We start from the raw sequence: 23,062 nt of genomic DNA, 5'->3' as shown, positions 1-23,062 counted from the left end.
CTGGAGCCCCGCAGCCACCTGGCCGCAGCACGAGTGGCCACCCAGGCCACATCTGGAGACCCCGCAGGCTCCTGCGTCAGAGGACGCTCCAGGGAGGGGCAAGTCCACGGGGCTCCGGGCAGGGGCCTGGCATGTGCCGATGCACCAGGGACCTCGTCTGCCACCTACGGTCAGCAGGGACACATTCGGTGGGCAGGGGCTTTGGCGGGTCCCGGTCCTCCAGATGAGGCTCGGGCCCCTCCCCCCGGCGACCACGAGCACCTGGAGCCCGGCGTGCGCGGGCTGGCAAATCGCAGATGATTCATGCGGCTAATTTCTTTATGACAATCAGGCTAAATTAGGTTAATTATTTTTTAATCATTCTCTCGAGGGTACATGAAAATACTTGAAGCCAGTCCACGAACGTGGAGCACTGCCAGGTACGGGGCGCTATCTGATGGACGGGATGCCAGCGGCAGGGAGCACCAGGGGCGGGGGGCGGCGCTGGGGCCAGGCCTCTGCCCTGCCCTGGGAGGGGACTGAGGGCCCCTTGCTGGGTGTCCAGGCACTTAGATGTGAGTGTGTGCTCCGGGCACTGTCTGCTTGCCCAGCCCTGCGGCCCCTCCCTCGATAAGCCTGGACGCCAAGACCTGGGTCACCAGCGGGCCCCTGGGTGCCGTCACCATAGTGGGGTCCCCACCCCAGCTCCTCCGTCCTGGCCCCTTCGTCCCACCCACCCTCTTCCATTCAGCAGCACAACTGAACTTTCTAGATCAATCTAGAAACCGTGGGATGCAGGGCCCCCCCGCCTGGCTCCTCCCCTGAGACTTCAGCCTCCCCGACCCCCACCCCTGGTCAGAGCCCTGCTCCGGGCCACCTGCCGGCTCAGCCATCCCTCCGGAATGGTGTGGCTCCCCTAGCTGACCCTGCAGGGGAGCTCGGCAGGCTGCACACAGCCAGACAGAGCACCGGCCACGGCTGGCTCCTCCCGCCATCAACGCAGAACCTCTGGCAGCCAAGGTAGCCCCCCTGCCCCACAGCTGCCCCATGAACCGCCCCCTCACTCACCACTCCATCACTGTGGCGGGAAACCCTGCTCTGCTCCCATGGCCCGTACCTCCTGGGCGGGCTGCCCCGTGCTCCGTGCACTAGTCGCTGACCACACCCGCCACAGTCCCCGGGCCAGGCACACCTGCACGGTGGCCTTGCTGCGTCACGGGTTCTGGTTCTTGCTGCTTTGGGTCTTTGGATGGGCCTGACACCAAGGTCTGTGCGAGACCCCAAAACAGAGTGTGGGTTCATACAGAGGACGGTCAGTCAAAGCCAAAAAATAATGTGAAGCACACTTTAAAAGTAACCTCCAGGCGTCCAGGGTGAGCGAGAAGACGGTGCAGCCAAGTGCCTCGAGCAAGGATGACTGGCGACTGCTCAAGTCTGCAGACACGCAAATCTACGCGCTCGCAAAGCTCCACGACGCCCAGCGGGCCAGACCCCAAGGGGCCCAGGGCCACACTCATCCCATTAAGAGAGCCGGAGACGGAGGCCGGAGCCTGGAAGCTCCACGACACCCAACGGGCCAGACCCCAAGGGGCCCAGGGCCACACTCATCCCACTAAGAGAACCGGAGACGGAGGCCGGAGCCTGGAAGCTCCACGACACCCAGCGGGCCAGACCCCAAGGGGCCCAGGGCCACACTCATCCCACTAAGAGAGCCGGAGACGGAGGCCGGAGCCTGGAAGCTCCACGACACCCAACGGGCCAGACTCCAAGGGGCCCAGGGCCACACTCATCCCATTAAGAGAACCGGAGACGGAGGCCGGAGCCTGGAAGCCGTCAGAGGGACGGAGTGCTCAAGGGACGGCAAGTTCGGCCACGACTTGGAGGCCAGATATGGAGGCCAAGAGGCAGCGGGGACGGCGAGTCAAGTCCGAATCCTACATGGGGTGCAGCATCTCCAGGAACAGAGGCAAAACCAACAGGCTGGGAGGAAAGAAACGAGGAGGATGTTCTCGAGGCAGAAAATGTCACCAGGGGGACGAGGCCCCAGAGGCAGGTGCAGAAAACAGAAATAGTGAACATCTCAACAAGGATAATACGTTATTTATCTCCTTGAAAGTCTTTAAAATAACTAAATCCTGAAAGCAAAAACCAGAACATCGTCTGGGTGACCCCCCCCCCCCCCCCACCGTGTGCACATGTGACACAGATGACAAATGGGGGGGGTCCTGCACGGCTGTATGGGTTCTGGGTGTCACTTAAAGTGGTAAATTATTAACATAGACTGCAAAATCAGGTATGTCTACTGTAATCCCTAGAGCAATCGTTAGAAGATTAATACAAATAAATATATGTTAAAGCTAACAAACTAAATAGAATACTAAAAAAGATTCAAATAACCTAAAAGAGGGCAGGAGAACAGGAACAAATACCCCAACCAGAGGAGCAGACAAAGCAAATGAAGCTGTAGACCAGATCCAAGCACCTCGATGACTTTACTAAACAAAAATATGCTAATTAAAAGAGAGACTGTCACATCGGATAGAAATAATAAAAACATAGAAACAACACCCCAATACATGCTATCTATAAGAAATCCACTTTAAATATATTGCTATATATGGCTTTAATGTTAAAAAAAAAAATTCCCCAAAGAAACCAGTAAGTCCAGATAGTTTAACAGGTAAGTTCTACCAAACTTTCAAGAAACAGGTAATCCAGTAAGAAAAAAGAACAGAGACTCCCCAAACCATCCCTGAGGCCAGTCTGACTCTGATGCCAAAACCAAGACACAGAGAAGAGCCAACCCACTCCCTCGTGAGTGTAGCCAGAAACCCCTCAGCCAAGCGCTGCCAATCAAGTGGAACAGACGATTTCAGGAAGAACACACCGGATTACCCCACAAACACAGGATGGTGCAATTATAGAAAAATCCGGAAACGCAACTCACTTTACGGATTAACAGGAAAAGGGTGCTCATGGGTGCAGGTGGGCGGCAGGGGCGGGGCAGGCATCATCAGAGCAAGTGAAGTCTGAGCAGTACCCCGAAAACTACCCGGAGGGGGGGCTGCATCTCAGCATGGGGAGGGGGTCGGGGGGCAGGCTCTCCGGGCCAACCTGTCCTCCGGTGACCGGGAGCTGTCTGGTTTCATAGCACAGGGGCCGCAGGACTCAGCTTCTGCTTTGAAAGACGAGTGATCTGGGGGGAGCTTTTCTTTCCCTGCGGCGACTGGCAGCCCCACTCCGTGGTCCCCTCGGCCCTGGGCAGCCGCGTGATGAACACCCAGCCGGCACCTCACTGTGCTCGTCCACCCTGATTGCACGTCCACAGCGAGGGGTGCTGATGCGATGGGGTGGCCCCGGCCGATGGGGGTTAAGAGGAGACACAGAGATCTGCGCTGAAGGGCAGGCTCCGTTCTCTCCAGAGGTGTTCCAAAGACCCCCAGGGGCCCTGGCCCAAGTACGCATTTGTGACCACTCTCTCGACCACCCACGGGCCCCAGCCCAGAAGAAAGCCGGCCCCGAGGCCCCCCTGCAGGCCCCACCTGCAGGGTGCTCTGAGCCCCGGAGCCCGGCCCACCCCTCCTCCCTCTGCTACCCTGGCTCAGGCTCTGCCCTCGGGGTCCTTGGGCCAGGTTTGGCCAAGGGAAGCTCCAGCATGTCCCCGTGGCCCGGAGGAGAGTGGACAGATGGAGGATTCACTCCCACCCTCCCCCGTTGCTGGGCTCTGGTTGGCAGGGGCTGGTCCCTGGCTGGTGGCCGGTCACAACCCGGTGACCTCAGCTCCGGCGCAGCAGGGCTAGGATGCCCTCCATCTCTCACCCAGGCCTCAGGGTCCCTGTAAGACTGCCGGGCTCCCGGCGGTGCCCAGGGGGTGCAGGGGCGGGACGTGAAGGCCAAGCTCCATCCCGCCCCGCACGGCCGGACCTCGGGTGGTCTCATCCTCCCTGGATACCGAGGCTCCAGTGCGGGCACACGTGGGGTGGGGGCACCGGCCTTAAGCAGGCAGGGCCGGCTGGGCGAGGTGGTGCCCAGGTCTGCGGGTGGGACCTCCCTGCCACCCGTCGCCCCAGGGAGCTGCTTCACGGGCGGGAACTAGTCCAGGAGGGAGAACCCGGTGAGAGCCCCCGACTCTGCTCTGCCCTGAAGCTGCGTTTCCTGTGGTTCCAACTCGTTTAGTACATCACCCAGGATTTCCAAAAGCCACCGGCAAAAGACAATATCCTCGGTCTCTCATCTCCACCGAGTCGGTTCCAGCGTCAGGTCCTCTGCCGGGAAGGTAAGTCCACACGCGCGCACACGCTCACGCCCGCTTGAAAGGGACATGTCGCGACGTTCCCTGGAGCGAGCACGAGTCACAGGGACATCCAGTCGCTCACACACAGCTCCGCTGAGCCGCGTGGGGTGCGGACAGGCCCGGTCCATGGCCCCCACTCAGCAGGCCCGGGCGCCCTCCCGGTGCTGCTGCCAGGGCCCAGTGGGAGCCGCTCAGACAGGGCAGCCCACAGCCGCAACGCGGCGACCTGCGTGGAGGGACGGAGGTGATGCGGTCTCACCGCCCCCCACCGCCATCCCCACCGGCCCGTCCCCCGCAGCCTGCGCCCCTCCAGGGGCCGAGCTCAGCTCCTTGCAAGGCTGGATGCCCAGGCCTGGGGCCCATGAACACGTCCACCCTTGTCTGGGCCCCTGAAAGGAGATGACACCACCAAGACGCCCTGGGACTTGAGGGAGGACCTCCACGGCGCGGCTGCACCCCTGCTGGCTCCGCGAGCGCCCCTCGGTGTCACAGCAGACACTCCCCGGGTACCTCTCCCTTCCATGCTCCGTGCGTTTTACACGTCGTCCTTCACTTGACAAGTGTAGTCAGCAGAGAAGGTGAGGCTGAGGACGCGCCACGTGCCGTGTCCAAAGGGCTGCAGGTCGGCTTGCCCCAGCAACGCTGCGTCCGTGGGGACACGGCGGAACACGCCCCCACGGGAGCCGCGCCCCCACGGGAGCCGCGCCCCCACGGCCATTCAGATGAGGACTCCGGGGCGGCAGGGCCTGCCAGCTCACCGGGCTCATGAGGGCCGCCGGGACGCAGGCAGCAGTGGGCTCCGGGGCCTCACCCTAGGACGGAAGGAGGGGAGCAGGCAGGCGGGGGACAGAGCACTGCTCCCCCGAGGCTGGCGGCGGCGTAGACAGCTGCGGGGAGTCTGCGCCCAGTGCACACGCGGCGGCCCCCAGCAGGGCAGGCACTGTGGAGAGAGGCTCAGGGTGACAGGGCTGGGGGCCCAGGCAGATGGCGCTGAGGGGAGGCTGGAGGGGCGGCCTCAGTGACCCGGCCGGGCTGGCATCCTCAGGAGCTGGGCTTCGCTCGAACGGGGAGGTGGTGGGCCCGGGGTGAGGCCGCACCCAGGACACAGGCCAGATGCCGCGGGGCCCGGGCAGCGGGAGCAGGGCCCGGGGACTCGGTCAGGGGTGGGGAAGGCAGACTTCTGCCTCTGCGGGGACTGGACCGTGGCTCTGTGCCCTCTACAGAGGCCAGTCCAGTGTCCTGCTGTGCCCTGAGCTGACTTCCAGGGCCGGGGCATAGCCTCTGGCCACATGGCCTGCGGGCAGGCCTCGGGGGGCGCAGGGGGAGTGGCAGCAGGCGATCCTGAGCCGCCCCCATGTAACCAGGGTGGGTTCTGTACTCCACCCAGGAGCCCTGACTGATACACAGGACGAATGCATCACAGCAGCACGACCTCTGAAAAATCAGCGACCCGACCTGTACAAAAACCAGACGGAAAGCAGCCACAGCCCACGCATGGGACGGAAGGGCAGAGTGGACCCTGCGGGCTCCGTGTTTCCAGTCCTCCGGGGCCACAGAGCCGGCAGGGACGCACCCCTCCCCCCAGGACACGCCCAGGACAACCCAGTGGGGCTCCCACACCCAGACGATAAAACCCCGGAACTCCCCTCTTTGTGCCCAGAACCAGACTGGCAAACTTCCGGAAAACAAGGGTGGACATTCGCCTCAAATATCCAAACCTCTGCAGAAGACCAATGCCATGGAGAAGGGGCACTAAACACAACACATGAAAAATGAACCACAAAGAAACCTAACAGAGCAAACCAACCTTTTCAATTAAATCTAATTAAAATCCCCAGAGGGGAAAAGTTCAGGATACCTGTGCAGGAAAGAGCACAGCTGGCCTGGGACGGCCGTCCTCAGGCAGCTGGGGATGTGCGCTCGGGGAGGGGGTCCCACGTGGTGGGACAGGAGCGCCTCACTGGCCTAAACGATCTGCACCCCGGTATGGCGTGCGCTGCACACCTGCTCTCCCTCGGGGGGCTGGAGTCTTGGTGCCAGGCAGAGGGTGCCCACGTGACCAGCCCCCAATAAAAGCCCTGGGTGCTGGTCCCCCAGGAGCTCCCTGACGGGGAGTCAAGCGCACACCGTGTGGCTCTGCTGGGGGGTGCTCGGGAGGCCTGTGCCTGGTACCCCCGACCCCTCCCCACGCCGCGTTCCCTGTGGCGCTCGAGTCCCTGGGCCTTTGGCTATAATAGATCTCAGCCGTGAGGCCTCCCAGGGAACCACTGAACCTGGGGGTGGTATCGGGGACCCCAACTCACGATCACGTCGGAGATCTTCAATAGTAAGAAGTACGCTGGAAACCCCTGGGCAAAAGGCAGAATGAAGGCTGCTGGAGGGCGGGCTGAGCCCCTGGCCCGGACGCGGCGCAGAGGGCGTTGGGGGAGAGGAGGCCGAGGGACATAAGCAGGCTCACGTCAGCAGCCATGACGAGACTGGAGACTCGAGAGCAGGACAGAAGCGCCACCTCCGCACCTGCGGGTCTCTCCTCGCCCGACGGCCGTCTGCTGCCAACACTCACAGCTCAAGGAAAGGCCGCGGGTCAGTCGAGGCTGGTGAAAACGTCTGCCGACCCCAACAGGGACACGCGGGAATTCCAGGGGAGACCAGCGGGCGGAAGGAACAGGAGACAGCGAAACTTCCCAAAGCTCACGTGTCTTGGGAAGGAGGTGGTAGTGGGAGTCCTGGCGGCCGTGCCACCTGTAGGGGGCACCCCCGCTGCCCACCGGCCACGGGGTTCCCATACGATTATATTAAAACACAACAGAGAAAACACTGCTTGGGACAGGGGGAAAATATAGCTTTATTTTACCATAGGAATTAATAAACTCCGTCACAGAATAAGGACACCATGGGACGCCTCTTTTGTTTCATTTAATAAATACAAATGAATAAAAATACTTTCTTTTGCAAAGAGACTGCCCCTCTTCCTTCTCCAGATCTCCTGAGCCCCCGTGGCCACCTGCTGACGTGGTCACAGGCCCACACTCCACCACACCCACCTTTTCCTCTCTGTGGAGAGGGCTACGTCTCATCCAACACGCCCGCAGATACTATGTAGGTACAATACCTCTCCTTACCCCATCCCCTTCCGAATACAAGTCCTCGTACTGCATTTCAACTTTTAAATGATTCCCTTCTGAGAAGGAAAGAGTCTGGTTTCCACAGAAGCCCTTTAGCCAGTACTACTTAACACCAAGAAATTAGCGAGGTTTCAGTAAAACAGACTCCTGCCCGCGGGCACATTATGAAAGAGAAAGGATAACATAAAGTAAAATGTATTGTACGTCTTGTAGACTGTCCCTTATTTCAAAAATAGAAACTCCTATTTAAATTTAACCTGTTTGAAACAGGCCAAATATTTAACTGCATGCAACAGATCTGTTATTGCTTGAAACGGAGCCCTGGCCCCACGGCTGAGCTACCCGCGGCTGAGCTACCCACACCGGAGGAATCCAGACCACCTCAAAACCACGAGCCGCAGCTGAGCACCCCCCACCGACCCGGGGACCCCGGGGACCCCATGTGCCACGCTCCCACGAGCGCCGGTCAGGTCTGGGAGGAAGCACACCTCTGCGCTCTGCGCTACCGGGAGCGTCCCTTCCCAAGTTGCAAAGAACGGTTTTGTCCCAATAGTTAAAGTTCCCGCTGCAGCCACCACGTACAAACGCTTAGCACTTTCCAGTTTTCAGCTTGGAAAAGAAAAGCTCCGACACACCCAGAAGACACTCTGACTACAATCTCTGTCTCATGTGCCCCTGCTCTGGTAAATGCACTGGGAACTGAGACACGAGCGTAAACTGTGATCAATACCAGCAGGGAAAACGCCGGTCTTCATGGCCAGGAGGAAACTTCTTTTCTATGTGCCCCATTTTTCATTAGTCCACATTTTAAAAAAGTATTTATTTCCTGAAAGTATTTCTAAATGTGATTATTTGTAACATACAACAAATGAAAAATGTGCCTAGATTGCAAGAAAAAAATCTGCTTGTAAAACAAAGTACTGAAACAAAGTCATGTCCTCCTCACGGGGGACAAGGGAACCAGGAGGGGCCCCCAGAGACATCCGGCCGCTGCCCTCCTCCTGGTCTGCAAGGCCCCACGTCTTCGGAAGGAGCGTCACTGGTTCTAGTCCCTGGGGGCTGGCGCGTATGCCCCTCCCCGCTCCGCACTAAGTGCTGGGTCCGCAGGCACGTCAGCTGGAGAGGTAGTGGTGACGGCTCTCATCGTCTCCCTGGGCCACCTCGGCAAGAACGAGGGGTGGGTCCCTCAGCTGCACCCAGCTGTCATCGTCTTACAGAAACCATCACTGCAGAAGAGAAGGCTGTTTGGGGTGGGAAAGGTAGAAAAGAAATAGATGCTGTGGTTCTGCAAGCTTGCCTTTTTTGGTACCAGCACAGTGTCACTGTCACTAAGTGTCTTGGAGGAGAAACCCCAAAAACTGCTCAGTGGTGTGCCTGCACGCACGCGCGGGCACACAGCTGTGCACACATGTGGGCAAGGCTCAGAGCCCCAGCGACTTCTGCACAATCTGCTTGGCGATCTTGTAAAACTGTTCCCGGTCATCCCGCCACATTTTGGAGGCATCCACGTTGGCCCCGCTTTCATCGTTGGGCTCTGAAAGAGAAGGTGAACCTCCACGTGAAGGGGCTCAAGAAGGAAAGCCCTGGCAAGACCTCCCACCTCCTGTAAGAACATCACTGATCTTCCCAGAGAGGTAACCAGAGATGAACCAGAAGCACCGAGGGACGGACGTGGAACTCCGGGCAAGGACATCAGTTCTGTGGAGATGAGAGCCTTCCCCTGAGGGACGGGGCGGAGCAGCGGCGGACAGACCCACCCTCAGGGCTCCTCCACCCGAGCCTCCCAAGGGCCACACCTGGGGGCCTCCCCCTCGGGCCTCCTGTTTGGCCACCAGCTCTCTCCGTTCGATGCTCCTCTGTTTCATGGGCGCACTCTTCCCCCGGGGCTGCCAGGCCGTTCCTCTCTCAGCTCCCTCCTGCCACGAGCCCTGTCTACCCGGAGAGGGCACACACCCTCACCTCCACAGCCAGTCCCCAAGAGCCCCCGTCAAGGTGGCCACTCACACAACACCCCGAACTCTTCTCTCCCCCAAATCCTGCTCCCTCTGGAGTCCTGTCCCCAAAGTCCGCACCCCTCCACCCCACAGTGAGGGCAGGAGCGCCCCCCCCGCCCAGGATGCTGAGGCCCTAGAGCTGGAGTCTCCAAGGTCCCCCCAACCTCCTCCATCCTCTTGGCCTGGGACCCACCCCGCCTGTTTCAAGCACATGGGCTGCAAGGGCGATCCGTGGTCTAACAGCCCCACGAGCGAGCATCAGCTCCGGGCCAGTGCAGGTCCACAGGGCGCCCCACCCCCAGCCGGGATCCAGCCATACCTATAGTCCTGGTGACGCCGCCAGAGGGTCCGTGCCCCCCCACAACCTTGTTAACTCCCACGTGTTCTAAACTCACCTCGGGAAGTGTCCCCTGCACCCTGATCTCAGGATTTAGCACAGTGGCCTGCAACAGCTGGTGGCTGTGAAAGTTCCCTTAGAACGCAGGGCCTTAAGGTTGGGGTCAGTGTCACCTGAGCTTTACACCCCAGGACACAGTGTCTGCAATATAGTGCCCACTGAATGAATGAAATGCCCACGGCTACTCATGGCCAACGGTGGGATACACACAAGACCATCTTCACATCTGTAATTATAAAAAGCAGCTTACGCTTGGCAAAGTGTGTATGAATGACATTACATGAAAAAGCAGAAAAGAAAACAGTATATATCGACTCCTCACGGTGGACAGGGAGTTATAAGACAAGGGTTAACGAGGAAAGAGAAGCAGCACCAAGTGTCGGGTCTCCCCCTCTGGACGTGAACCTGCAGTGTGCCAGGAGCCGGCGGGGCGGGCGTTACCTGCCAGCATGCTCACCACCGACAGGAGGATCTTCTCCACGCTCTGCACGGGGCTCCACCGCTCGGCGCTGCTCTCGTAGCCCATGGGGTCGTCGCCGGGAGCGTGCAGGATGGAGATGCAGACTCTGCCGTCAGGGTAGACTGCGGGGTCAGAGCACACCCGGTGAGCCGAGGGAATGGGCCCGCGATAGGGCGCTCGGTCAGGCCCACAGAGAAAGGGCAGCAAGCAGCGCAGACACCGGGACGGGGCTGTCTGCACGCGGCACCACCTGCGGCCCCAGCGCCACATCCACAGCCACGCTCACATGCACGCGCTCCCCGCGGGCCCAGCCGGGCTCCCAGGGCACGGCTCTCGCACCGACAGGGTGCTGGGCCAGTCTGAACAGCTCTAGTATCATGGCGTGACTCCACCTTCATATGGATTTAAAAAGCACTATATCCAAAGGGGATAAATGAAAGGTTACCTGGCAGCCAGATATTCCACCAAAATACCTCATGTAATTAGACTCTTCACAACACTTTTCATAAAAAGTTTCTTACATATCCCTCGTTCTGCCATTAAATCCCTGAAATGGACTGTGTAAAATATACGTTGCCAAAGCTGGGGAAAACGCTACAGGAATTACTTAAATACCCAGAGAAAGACAGATGCCTGGAATTCTCTTGCTAACTGACTATAACAGAGAAACGACCACCTGTCTTCTCTGGACATCAGCTGTGCCTGAATCTAAATGCATCTCCCATCAACAGCATCACTAACGAGACCCTCAAGATCTGATTCAAGAAAAATAAATTTTCAATTCAAAGTCTGGGTTGGTCCTGTCAAGAAGGTCAAAAGCACCTGTTATCTTTCTTTTACACATACTTGGGGAAATTCTCAGATGGTTTAGTATATGCTCAGATATCCAGGAATCACTTGTAAAACTGTAAGGCTATTAAGTTATAATAATAAGAACAACAGACAATTTTAAATAAATTTATTTAATTCACCCTCACTCATGAACTCAGCATTTGTGACCATTTAGAAATGTGAGTCGTTATAAACAGCCTTTCTTTTACACCTGGTCCCTCATTTTCCCCATGCATCCCTTGTTCTAGTGGTTTCTATGCTTTGAAACTGTACCGCAAACTCTCACTGAAGGGTTAGGAAACCACGTGCGATCTGTCTCAGACACCAGGATGGCCGTCTGAAGTCCACACACACGGGACCAGGGCGCCCAGAATGCTTTGAACAGTTCTCTCTGCCACGGACAGAGAGGAGGTGTTGCAGAGTTTTCAACTTCAGTGTCACTTCCTCAAGGTGACAGCACCATGAGATGACACCGCTGACCCCAGAAACATCAAAAAGCAGCTGTGTCCCTGCCATCCCCCCGCACCATACCACAGCAGCGTCATTTCCTAACCCTCCCGAGTCCCCGCCCAGCCACAGTGCTTCAGCGCCAACAACTCCCGCTGGTGCCAGGCTGGCGGTCTCCCCTCCAGGCCACGGCAGCGGCCCAGCACGCGCTCCGCTCCACCTCCAGCCTGTACCACAGTCACCCTTCAAAGGCCATGCTGGTCACGCCGCCCCTCACGCTCACTCCCAGCCCCTCAGCGGGTCTCCACTGCTCCTCGGATAAACATCAAAATCCTTAATGTTGACCAAAAGGCCTGAACTGGTTTGGCCCCTCCCCCTCCCCCTCCCTCCTCACACTGGGCCTCTGCACCTGCTAGACCCCCTCCCTGCCCCAAACAGACCCCTGAGTAACTCCTACGGCTCCTCCTGCAGGTGGTGGGTTCAACCACCACCCCTGCAGGGCCCTCCCTGGCCTCCCATGTGGTTTCACATCTCTCTGTATGATTCCTTCATCAGCGTCCATCGCTGCCCTCAGACTGGGAGCTCCTGACCGTCCAGCCCCCAACCTCTGACGGTCTGCTCACTACCCCATCCCAGCAACTCTCAGTGAATCTGCTGGATTATTTTTTTAAGTATTTATGGACTGACCAATTTTTATGACATCAGCAGACCTACTGAATAACTCTTCTCAAAAATAATTTTTACAAAATAAAAGTAACACATACCCACCTACACTAAGGCCAAATTTTAAAACTATTTGCACTGATTACCTGAACATCAAAAATATTATTATCAGGGGCTTCCCTGGTGGCGCAGTGGTTGAGAGTCCGCCTGCCAATGCAGGGGACACGGGTTCGTGCCCCGGTCCGGGAAGATTCCACATGCCGCGGAGCGGCTGGGCCCGTGAGCCATAGCCGCTGAGCCTGCGCGTCTGGAGCCTGTGCTCCACAACGGGAGAGGCCACGGCAGTGAGAGGCCCGCATACCGCAAAAAAATAAATAAAATAATATTATCAGGCTATTCTTAGTACACACATAATTCAATCAGTTTATTGGCCATATTTGTCTTTAAACCACATCACAGGTATCGTTCTAAAGAATATATTTATCTTCAATATAATCTTATTATTTATTTATTTATTTTTGGCTGCGTTGGGTCTTTGTTGCTGCGCGCGGGCTTTCTCTAGTTGCTGCGAGCGGGGGCTACTCTTCGTTGCGGTGTGCGGGATTCTCATTGCGGTGGCTTCTCTTGTTGCGGAGCACGGGCTCTAGGCGCTCGAGCTTCAGTAGTTGTGGCACGTGGGCTCAGTAGTTGTGGCACACGGGCTTAGTTGCTCCGCGGCATGTGGGATCTTCCTGGACCAGGGCTCAAACCCGTGTCCCCTGCATTGGCAGGCGGATTCCTAACCACTGCGCCACCAGGGAAGCCCTTATCATTTATTTTTTAATTACCCACAATCCTCTTCATAGTTGTATTTTATGGTTAATCACCTTGAACTTGTTGACTTCCTCAATCAACTCTTCTGACCATAATGAATTTTTAAACTTTGTATTATGGAAAATTCCAAACACAGAGCAAAACAGCAGTATACCATGAATGCCCACATGCACACAATCTCTAGGCCTCTCCTGGAACCATCGAAACTACTTCAAAAGCACTTACTGTTGGGATGAAACATCTCACAGGTAAATCTCATCTTTGGAGGACTTAACGGGTAATCAAGTGGGAAACTCAGGATGGCAGGAAAAACCCCAAACTCAAAACAGGTGTCTTCTGGGCCCCTAAAAGATACAAAATACAGAGACAGAACTTCAAGGTAGATTTTTTTCAATGTCTACCACACTTTAGAAACGAGTTAAGGAAATATCTACTGCTTTACAAATGTGCATGAAAAGATTATCTAAATATTATGATAACAATGAATTGGTATTTTTTTACGGTTGGAAAGTAACGTGTCATCGTTCCGTTCCAATCAGGTTTAAATCACAAAGACCGGCTCAACAGGCATTTTCACATCAATAAGGCTGAGAGCGGGGCAGCAGGGATTCTGCTTTTCTATGTGGTACAATTACATTTTAGGATAAAGATACAAACCCTGGTACATGTTACAGCAGGACTCTACTGTACTAATGAACGAGGGGTGAAGAGTTGTTACTTCAAAGGCTACTTTTAATTTTTAAATGTGCCTGAGAGGTGGTTTTGTAACCTTCGAGAAACAGATACAGAGCACGTACGGAGCACTGATGATGTTCGTGCGCACGTGCGGCAGCCGCAAGCCCTGACCTGCAGGCCTGGGCTCGTGCCACCTCCTGGGACCACGCGGTCACCTGAGTCCTCACCGTCACCAGGCACGTGCCTGCCTGCCTGAGTTCACGTCCTCCTGGTGTGAAAAATGGCAGAAACGGGCCAAACCACTTCCAAAGTCCTGTCAAATTTTAAAGCTCTATATGTATAAATCTACACTATCTTGACCAACAGACAAGACGTGAAGGCCAGCCGGAGAGGAAGAGGGAGAGCAGCTCGCACGTTAACAGAGAGAGGAACGCCTCCTCCCCTTACAAACGTCCTTTATAAAACATGCACGACAGCAGTTTAAAATCTAAGACCATCTCTCCTCTGTACATTTTTATCAGGAGGCAGAGCTGCCGAATGACAGCGACACCAGACGAGCACTCTGCGAAGACCGGTCAGTTCAACAACGAAGAGGAATCCCGTCCTCCTTCTGGGCGCGGAGAGGGCAAGGCCCCAAGCGTGTAACACACGGGCCCCGATGACCAGCACACGGGCCGAGACCCCGCGCTACAGCAGCAGTTCAAGTAGACAAAAAATTCTCAAAGAAACTGTGCAGGCGGCTTCACTTCCACCTGGTGACAACGCCTAGGGATTTCGACGGCACCAGTGCAGTGGAGGCCAGGACTGCATCATGGGGTGGGGAGGGGCTGGTAAAATGGCCAAAGCAAGAACAAGGCAGCAAGTGTTCGGCGGAGCCACATTTTTTTCAATTGAAGACACATCTGGATTCTGAAAACTGTGTCCTCGCTACTTCTGGGGAAACCAAGAGTGGAAAGCTACTACTCTGTCGTGGAGGGATGAGCGTCCCCGGACAGTGGCGCCCAGAGCCCCGGCAGGAAGCAGCGACAGGACGGCCACACGGAGAGGCGAGCTCGGGGGCCGCGGCTCCCCGACAGCCGCCCTCCAAGCCCTCCCCTCTGGAGGGGGTCAGCGCCGACGGCAGTGGAGAGCCTGCGCCCCCCGCCCCTCTTCCAGCCTACAACTCACAGTAGAGGATAAACACCACTGCGCTGGCCCTCACACGGCCTCCCGAGGGAAGGTGCCAGGAAGCAGTGCTGTCACCTCAGCGAGGGTCACCTGACTCAGGCCAGGTCCCGGATCGGGTGGCTCAGCGGAGAGCAGAGGGCAGCTCAGGCTGCTAACCCAGGAGCCTGCAAATCAGGGCTGTGGCCACACCAGGAATGCTCGCAGTGCCTCGGTATTCTTGGCACCTCCAAGTTAGAACAGAAAAGAATGCCTGGGTAGTTAAGTGTTTTTGGACTGAGCCAAGTGGTATTTTCTCAAGACTTTGATATTTGCTCAGGTCTTTGTTTCTCATAATAGAGCTTTCTTTAAAAAACAAAAACAAAAAAACCCACTAGGTCGTCCACAGCTTCAGAAGCAAGATCAAACATTTCCTAAAGTGCTCCCACATCTGAAATATCAAAGCCATTTTCAAATGCTCTGGTTTGCGACTGGTTTGAAACAGGGGCTTCTTTCTCTTCCAGAATGCCCAGTGCCTTGGCCCAGCACACAGGTGCACCCACGTGCACGGGGGCCTGCCCACTGACTTCATGGAAAATGCTATCAAGTAAATTCCTGGACCAAGACGGGAGATATAATTAGTGTTATTTTTGGACAAGCTTTCCAGTCATACTCAGGACAGCCTCACTCCGCTTTCACCAAAGAAGGCCTCACCTCAAAATCAAATTTATCTGAGGCAAATACAAACTCTTCAAAGCCTGCAAGTTATTTTCTATCTTAATTGATTAAAATAACGGCCTAAATTATTTCAGAGCTCTGAGGTAAGTGTTTTATTTATTTTCTGAGACTAGTATTAAGAGTAGAGCAGAACGCCCTTGCTCTCCTCTGTAAAGGCAATAGTGCACTCTGACTTCCCGGCTTTAGGGGAACGAGAGGCCAGGGAACCAGCAGTGGGAGAGTTGCACCCACGGTCTAAGCCCAACCAGGGCCCAGCAACGCTCACTCCTCCCAAAGGACAGCGCTGGCTCAACACCTGCAGCCACGAGCCATCACTGGTGGTCAGTCACTTGCAGAGCCAATAAAAACTGGAGACACGCTTGGTTAGTCTTTCGAGTGAAGCACCGTGCTTTGCCTTTCATCTCTAAAACTGTACAGAGATGACAAAAGAAGCCCACGGCCTGCATACTGAAGGCGGCAGGGAGGCCAGAGTGCTGCACCGTGGAAGCTGGGTGTGTCTGGGCGTCAGTGAGCCATCTGCCCGCCAGGCATGTTCCAGGACCGCAGCCTGCACGTCACTCCAGCTGCAGCAGGTGTGGAAGAAGCTGTTTTTGCGCTGTTCTTTTTCAAGTTTGTCATAGCACACAGATAAAATTCTCAAACATACATACGAGGCTTGAAATAACGGAGACCGCAAACCCATCCACTAGCGCACACTTGAACTGGATTACCAAGGGACAATTATTCTCCAAAGCCATGACCACTTGAAGCATAAAAAAGAAGGGCACACTGCTTCACAAACACCCTCCAGTCCAGGCGAGGGTGTCACTGCCCTCGCTCTCTTGCTGCAGAACCCACACGGAGCACCCGGCGGTGGCGTGACGGGGCCTGGCGTCAGAGCAGGGGCGCCACCTCCTTCCTGCACCCCTGGCTCCGCAGCTCGGCCGAAGCTTCTTGGCAAAGCCCCCACCTCCCCAGTGGAGGTGGGCTGCAAGCACAGCCCCCAGGCCAGGGGCTCTAGAAGCCACGACTCCAGCTCCCGGGTGCCCTGCTGTGCCTCTAAGCCCCCAAGTCACTGAAGGAGCGCCTGCTGCGTGAGGGTCACCCCGTCAGCAGCGAGGCTGCACAGAAACTGACCTGAAGTTCCCACTCACAGGACCTTCACACCTGCAGGAAAGCCAGGAAGGGCCGCAGGGAGCTGTCGTCCCGGAGACAGTGCCCTCGCTGCCTGTCTCCTTGGGAGCCTGGTGGTCTCATCCGGACTATGTGTCTACACCCATCTGGCACCAGCCCTGACTCAGCGCCGAGTCTCTGGGGATGGACCCAAGAGCCGCTTTCCTCTTTTGTTGTGTGCAAAGCACCCTAGCGATCCTGATGTAGAGAACCAGCGCTGGTTAAACTGTGAGGGAGGAAAAGGACAGGGCCTTCCATCTCAGGAAAGCACGGTGGTAACAAATACAGGCTTCCTTCCATGTAATTACTTTCATGATTAAATCCGTCTGAAATGAGCCTACGGTCATCCCCTAATTTTTGCTTGCAACAGAAATTTCTGAAAACTTTAACTCAAATATATTTGAACTATATTTAAAGTTCACTAAATAAGTTCATCAATTACAAGAACTTCATAGTGAATTCTGACATGGACTTCTGCAACATAAACTTTGACTCTAACTAGAAAAAATATGTATGTTAGAAAATACTCAAATACATAAGTAAATAAAGTAAAAAGCAAATGCCTCCTTGCCGCCTTCCTGAACCAGCTCTGAGGCAGCCACTACGGAGTCTGGTCACCCTCCCAGGCTTCCCCTCCAAGTGCATCCACTCACATACCTTCATCTGCAAAAACTGGATCGTTTTTTACTAAAAACGTACCGTGGCATCGCTGAGGGGCTTTTTAAAGGCCTGAATAAGTGGAGACACTCCATACGCATGGACTGGAGCACTCAAGATTGTCAGACTGTCAACATTCCTCAAGCTGACCTAGAGGCTCAACACAATCCCTGTCAAATCCCAGCTGGTTTCTTCACAGAAAATGACAAGCTGATCCCCAGACTCCAATGGAGACCAAGGGACCCAGAATAGGTAAGACATCTTGAAAGAGGAGAACAAAACACCTCCCAATTTCAAAGCTTACTATCGAGCTGCAATGACGGAGTGTGTGGTGCTCATGGAGGGTCAAGCACAGGTCAACGGAACAGGATTCAGAGTCCAAAATGAACCCTCACACTTAGGGAACTGATTCTGACAAAGGTCCAAGGCGATTCAATGTAGGAAGGATTTTCTTTTCAACAAATGGTGCAAGACAACTGGACAGCCACATGCCAAAAAATGAACCTGCCTCTTACCTAATGCTATACTCCAAAATTATCCAAAATGGGCCAAAAACCTAAATTTAAGAGCTATAAATACAAAACTTCTAGAAGAAAACACAGGAGAAAATCTTTTCAACCTTGGGTTATATGACACCAAAAGCATAATCTATACAAGGAAAAACTGCTGAACTGCATTTCATTGGAAATGAAAACCTTTGCGTTTCAGAAGACCCCGTTAAGAAAATGAAAGGGAGGGACTTCCCTAGCGGTCCAGTGGTTAAGACTCCACGCTCCCAATGCAGGGGGCATGGGTCTGATCCCTGGTCAGGGAACTAAGATCCCACATTCCGCACAGCTCGGCCTAAAACATAAAAAAGAAAAGGAAAAGGAAAGCTGCAGACTGGGAGAAAATATCTGAAAATCATACTGATACATCTGATAAAGGACTTTGTATCCAAAATATATAAAGAACTCTTAGGACCAAATACGAAGACAACCCAATTAAAAAATGGGCAAAAGTTCTGAAGTTCACCAAAAAAGACAGGTGAATGGCTCATAAGCCCATGAAAAGATGCTCAACAGCATCGGTTATTAGGGCAACGCAGTCCAAACCCACAATGAGACCCACCTCACACCCAGCAGGACAGCTGGCACCAGACACCACCAAGGGGGTGAGGAAGTGGAGAGCCGAGAGCTCAGCACTGCGGGCGGGAGTGTGAAGCAGCGACACTGCACGCCAGGAGGCCCACTCCCGCGCGTCCAGCCGAGGATGCGCACAGACTTAGGCCCCGTGCTCGCAGCTGCACCGTCACAACAGCCGAAGAGGGAAGCCGCCAAATGCCCGTCGATGGGCGAGCGGGTCCATTCACGGTGGACACAGCTCAGTGGCGACGGGAAGGGGCCGCTCCCACAGGCTGCCCAGCGAAAGGAGCCAGACACCGAAGATGCCGCATCGTGTGAGCCCACCTGCAGCAGAAGTCCAGAACAGGCAAATCAACAGAGTCAGAGAGCAGATCAGAGGGTGCCCGCGGCGGAGGGGGAGTGGGGACTGAGTGCACAGGGGTGTGAGCACGTGTTTGGAAATGCTCTAAAAGTGAAGTGTGATGACTGCAAAACTCTATAAATTTAGTTTACAAAAAATCATTGACTTGGGCTTCCCTGGTGGCGCAGTGGTTGGGAGTCCGCCTGCCGATGCAGGGGACGTGGGTTCGTGGCCCGGTCTGGGAGGATCCCACATGCCGCGGAGCGGCTGGGCCCGTGAGCCGTGGCCGCTGGGCCTGCGCGTCCGGAGCCTGTGCTCCGCGGCTGGAGAGGCCACAGCGGTGAGAGGCCCACGTACTGCAAAAAAAAAAAAAAAAAAAAAACATTGACTTGTGCACCTAATACAGGTGAAGCTCTGCATGTTAACTTCTATCTCAATAAAGCTACTGAATGCACCCGGCCACACCAGGGTCTCTGGGCCTCAGCACCACTGCCACCTCGGGCGTCCTGGGCACGGCGGGGCGCTCAGCGCTCTCCCACCCGGGGCCAGTAGAGATCTCCCCCTGCTACCCGGTGTGACAGCCACAATGTCTCCAGACACTGCCCGAAGTCCCTGGGGGCGAGGCCACACCTCGTGACAACACTGGTCTAGACCCGTCGTTCAGCGTCTGCGTGAACGACGCTGCGTGAACCATGGCAGTGCTGCCGGCATCCTGCTGATTGGATGTCCGTAACTTATACTGAACAACGATGTTTCCACTTTCTTTTATGATTGCAGTGAATGTTGTAATAAACTTCCTTACACAGAGGTTTTCCTAACAGAATGTCTGATGAAGACATTCCCAGGGTGGGAACCGCTGGGTCAGAGAACATACAGTGCAAATTATGAACATCTATTGTAATATCTCAGGTTTATCTGAGCAGGCACAATCCTGACAGGAGCCAGGCTTCTGTAAAGAAGAAAGCCTGGTGTAGAGGGCGGTGCCGTGACCGTGGCCTGGGCACCCAGCATGAGCCAAGCACAGCCTAGGAGGAGCCGCAGCCGGGGGAATCCTCCCCGCCGCAGGTGTGAACCAGCTGGGACCCAAGTGCACCAGCAGAGATGCAGGGATGGCGTCAGCCAAGGGCCCCCAACCATTGGGGAAGGGAAGGGCCTTCTCATCTCACCACAGCCTCGGGGCCCTGATCTGGAGACGGGACAGCGGCTCAGCCACAGACCAGGCAGCGAAGTCACCACGCGGCTGCTTGAAGAAACCTGGGGCAGGACAGAAACGGGGCAGCAAGATGCCAAGGGCTTCACGCCTCTTCCAGCCACGGAGGATAAACCGCCGTCCTGCACGGCAGGGCTCCTCCTGTCCTGCAGAAGCTCGCGTGGACCCTCCACAGCTGCCACGCCGCAGCCAAGGGCCAACGAGGTTGCACAGGCCAGAGACCCTGGAGCTGGAAGAGGTGGAAGTGAAGCCACTGGTCTAAAAAGGTGTCGAGGCTCTGTACTGATCCAAATAAGCGAAGGTCACAGAGGCAGAGTGACTGCCCAAGACCATAAAGCCAGGCCAGCCACACACAGCTCAGGGGCCCGCAGCCGTCAGTGTCACTGACCGGAAGCCCCAGCCCTCTCCCACTGGGTCACAGGTCAAACTCTGCCCTAAGCTCGGCCGGGAGTCACTAGAGTTCTGTCTCCTTTTAATCAGAGAACAGGCCGTGTTGATTTTATTCCTGTTGGTTAATTTGTTGTGTTCCCCATCCTAGTCCCTTAATCTTGTTCTTTCAGGGTGGAGATTTGGGGTCACCTAGGACATGCCTGTATCCTCAGACGAGGGCCCTAATATAACAGGCACTCAGTATTTGTTGCCTGGACATCTGAAAAGATGTTCTCTGCATTGCACAGCTGAGGCTCCGCAGGTAAGCACTACTGCAACAGCACCAGACTCCCAGAAACAGAGGCAAGTGTGGCTTTTAGAAGCACTAGGGTATGGAAGAAACTCTGGAAACAATTGAAGAATAAAATGAGAGAAGAGAAAACCTATCACTAAGGAGTGAAACTCAGCCAGCTGCCTGCCAGAAGAGCGGAGCGAGACAAATCAAGAGGAGGACAGTTAATTCCTTAACAGATGTTTTAAGTACCTTTGTAAACGGCCTCGTTTGGGAAAGGATCTGGAACAGGACCAAACCCACAAACTCACCACATCCTGAGGCAGGGGAATTCCATACTAATGCAAAAGCCTTCTTCAAACATAAAAATGTTCTACCTAAAAATACTTCTAATTACTTTTTAAGGTAAGTTTTCAAAATATTGGCTTAACTTTATGTTATTTATCTATAATTAGTAATATTTATCCTAACAGATTCTTAACAATAAACCCTTAAAAAAAAAAACCGTACTGGAAGGCTCAAGTGTCCCTGGAAGGGCTTCTCAGTAGTCTCCTGTGGGTGTGCACCAGCCACACCTTCCAAGGACGGAGAAACCATCAGGGGCCCGCTGACCTGTGTACTCACAAAGGCCTTCCAATCACCTGTGCACCCCAGCCAGGACAGCTGCCCTGGGGCGCACTGTTTCCCTAAAGATAAAAAGCTATAGCTGACCCCAGTGCGCAATGCCCGGTTACATGGAACGAAGGACACCGCTGACCAGGAGGCCCACCACGCAATTTGCAAGTGCTTTAGGGGGTGAAAGGCACAACACCATATTAGATACAAACACAGACTGTGAAGTCATCATCATGCCAGAAACATTTAAACACAGAAAAAAAATGAGTATCACAGGCCCAGGGAATTAGGGTATAACAAATGCTCAGGAAACGTTAGGTGCGCTGTACTTTCTCTGGATAGTGTTTATTAATGAAAAAACTCATTTTCACACGAATTTTCATGTATTAATCTGAGCTCCACAGACAACACTGAGCAGCAATTCGTTTTCAGACTAAATGGGATACAGGCACGGGGCAAATGCAGAAAGTCTGGCGAGGCTGACACTACATACCCCGCACACATCTTCCAGGCCCGCCCCGATAGAGCACGCCTCAGCCCAACGAAACCCCACCTGAAAGCTGTCTAGCTAATTTCTCATTTTACTAACGAGACTACTGAAATGGATTATAAATTTCAACTTCCTAAAGTCTACCTAACCACATTTTGTTAAAAGTACAGTCTAAGAATGGCCAAGAATTGTACATCTAAGGTAGAAAGATGAGAAAAAAAGGGGCCTGGGTCATAGGGCCAAAGAATACTCTGGAATCAGGGGTCCATTTGGCTCTTTCACTGTAAGTGAAATATGAAATCCCGTCAGGATCTTGCTAGAATGAGGTCAGGAACCACACTGCTCACCTCAGAACTAAGCCAGATCTCTAAGTCGGAGACAAGGCAAGGCCAGACCAGGTACACAGAAAAGGAGCAGCAGCAGAGGAGCTGGAGAACTGGGAAGGGGAGGGGGAGGGGAAGAATCCAGGCACACAGGTGGGCAGGGCCCAGGCTGCACCAGTAGGCCTGCGGCGTCACCCGCACCCTGAGGACCCCTCCGCACCGTCAGAGCCCCAGGCTCACAGGGACTCCTTGAAGCCAAAGCCCATTCTGTTTGAGGCTAACCCAACACACAAACTTCATTATTTTGAAACTCTACAAATATAAACACTTACAACTAAACCTTTTACTGGTTCTAAGGAAGTACTTTCATTTCTTTTGGAAGAACGTACGTGTTTTCTGCTTTCAGATCAGCAGACACAGAAAGGCTCAATGAAAGAGGCGCGCTTGGCCTTTTTTCCCCATTGACGCTTCTGATCACTCACGGTGCAGGATGTGATTCATGGCTCTAATTTCCAACAAAGGCTTAAAACCAAACAACACATATGATTAACTTACATGATCAATGCCTCCCATTCAAAAAAATTCTCTTCATTCATGGGGCCTGCAGGAAAAGAAGAAATTTCACAACTTTACTTTGAAGGAAACTTTGGCAATCAGGAGTAAATGGTAAAGAGGCGAACTTCACACTGCCTTACCTGCCACAATTCCTTCCGGAGGATTCAGTGTTAATTCTATAAGGTTAAAAAGTAAAACCATTATGAAAAAGAATGAATATTATGTTGCATTTTAACAAAAAACATTAAAACGTATACAAGGCTATAAAGTATATGGCATACATATTAGCAGATGAAAATTAAAATTCTGCTTGTCCCCAGTGAACACCTGCTGCAGTTACATTTCTGGTCAAGACTGTGTCAACAGTTCTTTATAC

The 23,062-nt window shown here is 54.4% G+C and overlaps 1 protein-coding gene across 4 annotated transcripts in view; it reads right to left on the bottom strand.

The window, feature by feature from the left end:
• Positions 1-5,142: 5,142 nt before the first annotated feature.
• Positions 5,143-23,062, bottom strand: part of UBE2G2 (ubiquitin conjugating enzyme E2 G2) — a 32,126-nt gene continuing 14,206 nt past the window's right edge. The window contains exons 2-6 of one of the 4 annotated variants that reach the window (XM_029214563.1): positions 22,827-22,862; positions 22,687-22,732; positions 13,229-13,347; positions 10,231-10,371; positions 5,143-8,932 (exon numbers count right to left, since the gene is read on the bottom strand). In XM_029214563.1, coding sequence (XP_029070396.1) covers positions 8,820-8,932; positions 10,231-10,371; positions 13,229-13,347; positions 22,687-22,732; positions 22,827-22,862 — 455 coding nt within the window. In that variant the 3' untranslated portion in view covers positions 5,143-8,819. Of the gene's footprint in view, positions 8,933-9,194; positions 10,372-13,228; positions 13,348-18,478; positions 19,078-22,686; positions 22,733-22,826; positions 22,863-23,062 lie in introns of those variants that run through there. The other 3 variants (XR_003792354.1, XM_029214565.1, XM_029214564.1) reach the window with 3 other exon arrangements.

The sequence above is a fragment of the Monodon monoceros genome, unplaced genomic scaffold (genome assembly GCF_005190385.1).
Source record: "Monodon monoceros isolate NGI ecotype Baffin Bay Population unplaced genomic scaffold, NGI_Narwhal_1 Super_Scaffold_11, whole genome shotgun sequence".
Taxonomy (NCBI): domain Eukaryota; kingdom Metazoa; phylum Chordata; class Mammalia; order Artiodactyla; family Monodontidae; genus Monodon; species Monodon monoceros.
Note: the sequence above shows the minus strand (reverse complement) of the source record. Positions and strands in the feature narration are given on the sequence as shown.